At 40.8% G+C, this 10,238-nt stretch overlaps 1 protein-coding gene across 1 annotated transcript; it reads left to right on the forward strand.

Annotated features, from left to right (window-relative positions):
- Window positions 1-2,970: 2,970 nt before the first annotated feature.
- Window positions 2,971-3,634, forward strand: LOC309484565 (extracellular superoxide dismutase [Cu-Zn]-like; the record flags this gene model as incomplete). The annotated part of the gene is made up of 1 exon (XM_082150891.1): window positions 2,971-3,634. Exon 1 carries the CDS (start codon window positions 2,981-2,983, stop codon window positions 3,632-3,634), a length of 654 nt encoding a protein of 217 aa, XP_082007017.1. The 5' UTR covers window positions 2,971-2,980.
- Between the last annotated feature and the right edge of the window lie 6,604 nt (window positions 3,635-10,238).

The following is a 10,238-nucleotide window of genomic DNA, read 5'->3' on the forward strand; positions in this document are numbered from 1 at the left end:
GACCGGATACGGTAAGAGTCTAATCTACCAGTTAGCTCCGCTGGTAGCTAAGCGTATGGGGTTTATTGTTGTGATTGGTCGTAGTGTTATCCAATTGCGTGCAGTGAGATCTTCAAATGCATGCTTGGTGCCACCCCTCGAGCTGGCCGAGTTTCATTAGTCGACGCCAGACCATTAATCTTTTATATTTAGGTCTGGATTTCCAGGCTACCTCTCTGGCCTTGTGGAAAGGCAAACCGGATCTTAGAGAGCTCGTCAGTCGAACCAACTCCGGACTGGCAATAGCTCTGGCTCTGAACTGGCACCCGGTTCATGCTGGTGGAAAAGGGGTATGTGTGAGTATTAATTCAGCACTTGCGGGTAGATCGGTAGATTGAAATGTCCTTAATCCTTCATGTCCGCGGGACTCGCATGTGGCGCTGATATCTGTCTCTCATTAGCAATCGCGACCTGCTTCATACCACAGTCATGTTAAAAACATCAATGTATTCACTCATCCATAAACATTATTAGATCCTTCGGCATGACGACAAGTTCCATAATTCCGCTTATGTGTCATCAACCTACACCTTTGTCATTGTAAGAGGTTAGCAAGCCTGGTCAGCACCTGGATGGGAGACGACCTGAGAAAACCACGTTGCTGCTGGAAGAGGTGTTAGTGAGGCCAGCAGGGGGTGCTCACCCTTGGTCTATGTGGGACCTAACGCCCCAGTGTAGTGATCGGGACACTATACTGTCAAAGAGCACCATCCTTCCAATGAGACGTTAAACCGAGGTCCTGACTCTCTGTGGTCATTAAAAATCCCAGGATGTCCTTTGAAAAAGAGTAGGGGTGTAACCCCGGCATCCTGGACAAATTTGCCCCTTGGCCTCTGTCCATCATGGCCTCCTAATCATCCCCATGTACTGATTGGCTTCATCACTGTCTTCTGTCCACCATTAAGCTGGTGTGTGTGGTGGGCGTTCTGGCCCAATATGGCTGCCGTCGCATCATCCAGGTGGATGCTGCACATTGGTGGTGGTTGAGGATATTCCCCCTTCCTTGTAAAGCGCTTTGAGGACCCAGAAAAGCACTATATAAATGTAACAAATTATTATTATTATTATTAAAATGTAGATGCCGCTATATAACGCTTTAAAATATGGACACAATTTAAGTTGATTTACAGTGTTTAGAGAAAACAGACAGAAAAAAAGTTTTACAATATGGTTACCATTTTAAATGTTCCTCTTATTGAATTTTTGTTAGCCTATTTGTTGTTGCATGTGTTGTAGTTCCATTTGTAATATGTTGTAGAGTTCATTAAGATATCTGATATTCAAATTTCATCCAATTTCATGTCAACATGAGATATGTTCTAGTTGTTTTGAACTTTACACATGCATTGAGTGAACTGATGAGTATTACTCATCATAGCCTATCTATGTGCTTTTGGGTCTGTTAAATATGCTGTGGAATATGTTTGTGTGATGAGTTAATAAATCATGTGTTTTTAAGATCCAGGATAATTTTTTGATAAATTAGGGATGGGTCACATTACCTGAAAAGAAATTTGTCTGGAGTGCATGGTCTCAAAATGTTTATTGGTATATACCTTGCAAATAACACATATCAACTGTATTCAAAATGAAATATTAAAGTCGGACCTTAAAGTTAACAAAAGTAATAAAAAGAAAAAAACATCTAGGTACTGTATATCTAAATGACACGTTTAACAAAAAGCGTCCCACCTTACCTGCATGCATTCAATCTACTAAAAGGGGATTTTAACATCGATGCCATAGAAGAATCATTCCCTCAGAAATGTTTACTTCTGCCTTCAAAGACAATTAAATAGCAGTCCAATTGCATGTGTAATATAGGCTTGTCAGGCTTGGTACATCAGAGTCTGTAGAAATGGCTTCATGAAAAAGAAGAACTGTCAGCTATTCACTTATGTGAGATGAATATCTGCTATGAGAAGTGGTGTCAAGCATGAGCGTCAAGTGGAATTGTACACTAAGAATTAATGAGTCACAAATGAGCCACCAAATGAAGTGAAGATGAATCCATAGCAGTACTTCTTTTAATAAACACAAAACAATGGACATAATCTACAATGGAGAACACATTGTGCAATGCAAGACAAAGAACTGAACAAACTGAGTGCTATATATAAACAGGCAAACAAAGGGAGCTAAATGAAACACAGGTGAACTTAATTAGTGACTAACAGACTATCATGGTTAACTTGTAGCTCAACATGAGTTCCTAAAAGAGCAGCCAAAAGTGTGATTCTCTCAACCCCAGGTCAGGACTGCACACGGATTAAGCTTTGTAGTGTTTTTGTGACTGCACTATTCAGGCTCCACACGGATTGAGGACAACTTTTCAGCTATACGGTAATGCACCTTTGCTGTTTTAGGCTTGTGTTTTGTTTTTTTCTCCATTCCATTTTCTCCATCAACTGACTTGATTTAGTACAACTAAAAAAAAGTTAGTGTAAGCAAAAGTATAGATCAGGGATGTCCAATCCTGCTCCTGGAGGGCCACTGTCCTGCAGAGTTTAGCTCCAACCCCAATTAAACACACCTGAACCAGATAATCAAGGTCTTACTAGGCATTCTAGAAACTTCCAGGTGGGTGTGTTGAGGCAGGCTAGAACTAAACTCTGCAGGACAGTGGCCCTCCAGGACTGAGTTTGGACACCCCTGGTATAGATCTTGTCTTTTATTTGACCTGTCCTTGTGAAAAAAGTACACTTTAGCATGCTTTAAAAAGAAGTACATATTATTGAAAATAAAGCTATAAAAAATATACTTAAGTGCAAGAATGTAATGTTTTCAAACTAATCTGGTTGTGCTATTTTACCTAATGCAACTTCCATTCTCAAAGCTCCCTGCAACAAAGCTTTGACCTTTTATCAAAAATATTACATCCTTAAACCAAACGGCATGATTTGACTGAATCCACTCTTCATTGTAGGCTTTAAAGATCAACATGGAGAAAATCATCCTAATATTCCCTCTGATATTGCTGGCGCTGCATATACAAGGAGGAGAGTTCTCCAAATATCCAGCTTGTTTGCCTGAAGCTCCACAGCCGGAAGTCGTGGAGTTCGACAACACAATCTATGCCACTTGTGAAGTAACTCCCAGCCCCAATTTGCCACGTAACCAGCCAAAGATCTTTGGGCAAATCCTCTTCAAGCAGCTCTTCCCCAATGGAGATTTAGAAGTGAAAATCAACCTCCGTGGTTTGCCTGCCACCGATCGTCAAGAGCGTGCCATGCACATCCATCAGTATGGAGACCTCAGTCAAGGCTGCATCACTGTTGGTCCTCATTATAATCCAAACGGCGTTGACCACCCTCATCATCCTGGAGACCTGGGCAACTTTGCTTCCGAGCGAGGAGTTATAAGGCAGTTCCTGACGCTTCCAGACGCCAAGCTCTTTGGGCCTTATTCCATTCTGGGACGTGCGGTGGTGGTTCATGAGAAGGAGGATGATCTGGGAATGGGTTCAGATGAGGAGAGTAAACTCAGTGGGAATGCTGGAGAGATAATTGCTCTCGGTGTGATTGGTATTACTACTCCAAGTCTGTGGGAGAAGACCGGACCGTTCCCCAAGAAACCATGTGGAGGAAGGCACTGAGAGTCAAAGATGAGGGAGTCGGATATGGTGGGAGGGCAGACTCAAATAGGATAATCATGATTTTCCTTGTGTATTCTTTGTATGTGTCCTACATTAAAGTATATTTCATAACCTGAACATTCCCATGTTTTTTTTTCTTGCTCTTTTCAGAGGCTTTTTGGCCATAGCTTCCAATAGTAAATGCACTCTTAAAAATAAATGTAGGGTGAATGCAGGCGAAGTGGGCCGTTTAGTTTGATTTACTGTGCTCAATGGGTTAACCCTTTAAGAGCATGACAATGGCCTTTAATTAAAGATACACTATTTCTTTAAATGATAAAATGGTTTTGGTTGATGCAATATGACACTGGAGGGTGTGGCTACATCTCAAGGGAGGACACCCTTATTGTTGAAGGTAGACATAAGATTTTATTTTCTAAATTATAAGGTTTCTCGTTAAATGTCAACAAATGGGTATATTATTCTGACAGTTTGTTGCTACAGTTAACACGGAATCAAAATGCAAAAAAAAAAGATTTAAAAACGTGTTGGTTTTCTTGTAAGGTGTTTAAAGCTACAATATGTACGATTTTTGTAATAAAATAACCAAAAATCACTTGCAAAGTGTGATATATATATATATATATATATTTCCTGCAGTTGTGTACTTTCAGTATCCCAAAAGTTCCCAAAGATTTTTAATTTCAGAGAAATTCCAATTTTAAATAATGACGTAATATCCGCGTTATCACTGGTTTCCGCTCGTACTGCCATAGTAACCATGGCGACAACTGCGTTACGTCTAACAGCACGCTCATGGAGTTGTTTCGTTCAAACATTATGGACCATGGCAAGCAGACTTTGGGACAAAAGGAGAACTAAAACGAGGATCAATATCGGCGTGGTGTTTTGGAGATGCCGAGAGCTCCACGTCCGTGACAAACTTCGACTCGACCGAGACGTCTTGCATGTACTTTATTAGACAGGTGAGCAAATGTAAATAAAACTAATCAATGTTATATAGCTCAACATGATGAAATGTTAGAATATGATCGGTATGTTATTCTAATGTTCATCTAGCTTACTGCTAGTCTCATACAGACAAACAAACACATAGAATAACATTATAACTTTCAACACACTCAAATGCAGTTTAGTGTGATAGACCAAGTGAAACAGTGCTGCGTTACCTCACAAGTTTAATTCGCCAAATAAACTGACTTGTTAACCCTTTCCCACCAAGGCAGTGCTGGTGCTGGTTCGGAGCTAGAGCCTAGTTTCAAATCGGTTCTTTGTTTTTCGACACCCAAAGCACCAGCTCTGAACCAGGAAAAGTGGTTCTTAAGTAGCACCAAAAAACATTGCTGGTCTAGAAGTAAGAACCGCTTGCGTCAGGGGCTGGGGGCGGGGTTACCGTGACCAACAAGACGAACAGAAACTTGTGACCGCCATTTTTCAAATAGCAGCTTGATTGTAATCTCCGTCTATGCAAGTTACGGCGAGCTGCACGAACACGTTGGATTCGCCGTGTTTGGATGCCGATGTAGGTTCGCAAAGCCATGAGCATCAATAGTAACGCAACGACCTCCATTGTTGATGGAAGGCTCGTTCGAGAAGCATCGGAGCGGCACGGACCGACCGGAGCTGCGGGAGTGTTTGGAGAGCATACGACTCCTTGTGCTTTTGGATCGCTTTCGCAGTGCTTTGATGTCATGAGCCGATCGGTCTGCGAGAAGCCGAACCATCTCGAACAAGCCTGGCGTGTTTGTGTTTGGCGCTGCCACGCTAGCGTTGCTGGGCAACATGAGATGTATCCAGTGACGTAAGATCTGGCTCTGTGGTGGCTCTCTGGTACCTTGGTAATCCAGAATTCTCGCGAGAGCACAAGTTGAATTTGCTCAGCGAGTTACTCTGGTGTTGAGTAATGATGCTCATTAAATATGCCCCTCGATCTGAGCTGCACCAGTCACATGGGGTTATCTGATATAGGCGGGCCAGAGGCGAGCTAAACAGAAGACGACAGCACTGTGACGTCGAAGTCATTAGTAAACATTGCAAGATGGCTATGGATGAACACCAGTTGTTTGAAACGGCTTTGGCCGCTACAATGAACGAGTTAGACTTGGCTTTTTATCTAAAACAGGAACAGAAGACGCCGCTCGAGTCGTTCCTTTGCAAGAAGGACGTTTTTGCTGTTTTGCCGACCGGATACGGTAAGAGTCTAATCTACCAGTTAGCTCCGCTGGTAGCTAAGCGTATGGGGTTTATTGTTGTGATTGGTCGTAGTGTTATCCAATTGCGTGCAGTGAGATCTTCAAATGCATGCTTGGTGCCACCCCTCGAGCTGGCCGAGTTTCATTAGTCGACGCCAGACCATTAATCTTTTATATTTAGGTCTGGATTTCCAGGCTACCTCTCTGGCCTTGTGTAAAGGCAAACCGGATCTTAGAGAGCTCGTCAGTCGAACCAACTCCGGACTGGCAATAGCTCTGGCTCTGAACTGGCACCCGGTTCATGCTGGTGGAAAAGGGGTATGTGAGAGTATTAATTCAGCACTTGCGGGTAGATCGGTAGATTGAAATGTCCTTAATCCTTCATGTCCGCGGGACTCGCATGTGGCGCTGATATCTGTCTCTCATTAGCAATCGCGACCTGCTTCATACCACAGTCATGTTAAAAACATCAATGTATTCACTCATCCATAAACATTATTAGATCCTTCGGCATGACGACAAGTTCCATAATTCCGCTTATGTGTCATCAACCTACACCTTTGTCATTTTAAGAGGTTAGCAAGCCTGGTCAGCACCTGGATGGGAGACGACCTGAGAAAACCACGTTGCTGCTGGAAGAGGTGTTAGTGAGGCCAGCAGGGGGTGCTCACCCTTGGTCTATGTGGGACCTAACGCCCCAGTGTAGTGATCGGGACACTATACTGTCAAAGAGCACCATCCTTCCAATGAGACGTTAAACCGAGGTCCTGACTCTCTGTGGTCATTAAAAATCCCAGGATGTCCTTTGAAAAAGAGTAGGGGTGTAACCCCGGCATCCTGGACAAATTTGCCCCTTGGCCTCTGTCCATCATGGCCTCCTAATCATCCCCATGTACTGATTGGCTTCATCACTGTCTTCTGTCCACCATTAAGCTGGTGTGTGTGGTGGGCGTTCTGGCCCAATATGGCTGCCGTCGCATCATCCAGGTGGATGCTGCACATTGGTGGTGGTTGAGGATATTCCCCCTTCCTTGTAAAGCGCTTTGAGGACCCAGAAAAGCACTATATAAATGTAACAAATTATTATTATTATTATTAAAATGTAGATGCCGCTATATAACGCTTTAAAATATGGACACAATTTAAGTTGATTTACAGTGTTTAGAGAAAACAGACAGAAAAAAAGATTTACAATATGGTTACCATTTTAAATGTTCCTCTTATTGAATTTGTGTTAGCCTATTTGTTGTTGCATGTGTTGTAGTTCCATTTGTAATATGTTGTAGAGTTCATTAAGATATCTGATATTCAAATTTCATCCAATTTCATGTCAACATGAGATATGTTCTAGTTGTTTTGAACTTTACACATGCATTGAGTGAACTGATGAGTATTACTCATCATAGCCTATCTATGTGCTTTTGGGTCTGTTAAATATGCTGTGGAATATGTTTGTGTGATGAGTTAATAAATCATGTGTTTTTAAGATCCAGCATAATTTTTTGATAAATTAGGGATGGGTCACATTACCTGAAAAGAAATTTGTCTGGAGTGCATGGTCTCAAAATGTTTATTGGTATATACCTTGCAAATAACACATATCAACTGTATTCAAAATGAAATATTAAAGTCGGACCTTAAAGTTAACAAAAGTAATAAAAAGAAAAAAACATCTAGGTACTGTATATCTAAATGACACGTTTAACAAAAAGCGTCCCACCTTACCTGCATGCATTCAATCTACTAAAAGGGGATTTTAACATCGATGCCATAGAAGAATCATTCCCTCAGAAATGTTTACTTCTGCCTTCAAAGACAATTAAATAGCAGTCCAATTGCATGTGTAATATAGGCTTGTCAGGCTTGGTACATCAGAGTCTGTAGAAATGGCTTCATGAAAAAGAAGAACTGTCAGCTATTCACTTATGTGAGATGAATATCTGCTATGAGAAGTGGTGTCAAGCATGAGCGTCAAGTGGAATTGTACACTAAGAATTAATGAGTCACAAATGAGCCACCAAATGAAGTGAAGATGAATCCATAGCAGTACTTCTTTTAATAAACACAAAACAATGGAGATAATCTACAATGGAGAACACATTGTGCAATGCAAGACAAAGAACTGAACAAACTGAGTGCTATATATAAACAGGCAAACAAAGGGAGCTAAATGAAACACAGGTGAACTTAATTAGTGACTAACAGACTATCATGGTTAACTTGTAGCTCAACATGAGTTCCTAAAAGAGCAGCCAAAAGTGTGATTCTCTCAACCCCAGGTCAGGACTGCACACGGATTAAGCTTTGTAGTGTTTTTGTGACTGCACTATTCAGGCTCCACACGGATTGAGGACAACTTTTCAGCTATACGGTAATGCACCTTTGCTGTTTTAGGCTTGTTTTGTTTTTTTCTCCATTCCATTTTCTCCATCAACTGACTTGATTAAGTACAACTAAAAAAAAGTTAGTGTAAGCAAAAGTATAGATCTTGTCTTTTATTTGACCTGTCCTTGTGAAAAAAGTACACTTTAGCATGCTTTAAAAAGAAGTAGGGGAGCGCGGGGCACAACCTAACGCGGGGCTAGTTGTAACACGCTTGTTTTAAATACTTCCGCAAATGCTTGGATGACGAAACTTTGTGTATTTACTAGTTGCCATATCAACACTATATAGAAAAAAAATTCCGCCAACATTTTTTTTTTTTTTGGAAGATATCCATAGACATTTATTAAACCATAGCAAAAGTAAATTTCTTACTTAAGTTAATTTTTCATCTCTATTTTTTGTGTTTATTTAAAATAAGACAAATCTGATATTATTTTAATCTCCAAGATGTTATTTAACAGTTGAGATAGTTCTTTAATGCTTCGCTAACTAGCAGAAGACACTAGCAGGGTTTAAATCCCAGCTTGTGCAGGCGGGGGCATGTTGTAACACTGCGTTACAATGTGCCCCTATTAGAAATATGCTATTATATTCTATACTTTTATTAATTCTATTGAGAAAACATGAGGAAAAAGGTGAATAAAGACTGAGAGTCAATGTTCAGAAATTACTAATTATTTATTTGTTTTGAACTATGTTGTATAGCTGTGTTTTCCTGTGTTCGTAGTCAAAACTCAAAAATGTGCTTATATTTAATTATTGAAAATTGCCATTATTTTATATGAAAATGTTTTTTAATTGTATTTTATTTAGAAAATATTTTAGTTTGTTTTGTATATATTTTTTATTAGATCATATAACATTTTAAGCTGTCATACGTTATGTTACAATGTGCCCCACACATGTTACAATGTACCCCACCTATGGGGCATGTTGTCACATTTCACTTCCATTCTTTCGGGGTATGTCAAGAAAAAAGTATATACTGTATTAATAAAACAAAACCACATAATTGTACTAGACATATGGGAAATTAATGTGGGAAAAAATAAATACTCTGAACCATAAGTAGATTTACACAAACTGAGAAAGTCAAAAAGCGTTAGGTTGTGCCCCGCTCTCCCCTACATATTATTGAAAATAAAGCTATAAAAAATATACTTAAGTGCAAGAATGTAATGTTTTCAAACTAATCTGGTTGTGCTATTTTACCTAATGCAACTTCCATTCTCAAAGCTCCCTGCAACAAAGCTTTGACCTTTTATCAAAAATATTACATCCTTAAACCAAACGGCATGATTTGACTGAATCCACTCTTCATTGTAGGCTTTAAAGATCAACATGGAGAAAATCATCCTAATATTCCCTCTGATATTGCTGGCGCTGCATATACAAGGAGGAGAGTTCTCCAAATATCCAGCTTGTTTGCCTGAAGCTCCACAGCCGGAAGTCGTGGAGTTCGACAACACAATCTATGCCACTTGTGAAGTAACTCCCAGCCCCAATTTGCCACGTAACCAGCCAAAGATCTTTGGGCAAATCCTCTTCAAGCAGCTCTTCCCCAATGGAGATTTAGAAGTGAAAATCAACCTCCGTGGTTTGCCTGCCACCGATCGTCAAGAGCGTGCCATGCACATCCATCAGTATGGAGACCTCAGTCAAGGCTGCATCACTGTTGGTCCTCATTATAATCCAAACGGCGTTGACCACCCTCATCATCCTGGAGACCTGGGCAACTTTGCTTCCGAGCGAGGAGTTATAAGGCAGTTCCTGACGCTTCCAGACGCCAAGCTCTTTGGGCCTTATTCCATTCTGGGACGTGCGGTGGTGGTTCATGAGAAGGATGATGATCTGGGAATGGGTTCAGATGAGGAGAGTAAACTCAGTGGGAATGCTGGAGAGATAATTGCTCTCGGTGTGATTGGTATTACTACTCCAAGTCTGTGGGAGAAGACCGGACCGTTCCCCAAGAAACCATGTGGAGGAAGGCACTGAGAGTCAAAGATGAGGGAGTCGGATATGGTGGG

The sequence above is a fragment of the Leuciscus leuciscus genome (genome assembly GCF_965113295.1).
Source record: "Leuciscus leuciscus genome assembly, chromosome: 20".
Taxonomy (NCBI): Eukaryota; Metazoa; Chordata; class Actinopteri; order Cypriniformes; family Leuciscidae; genus Leuciscus; species Leuciscus leuciscus.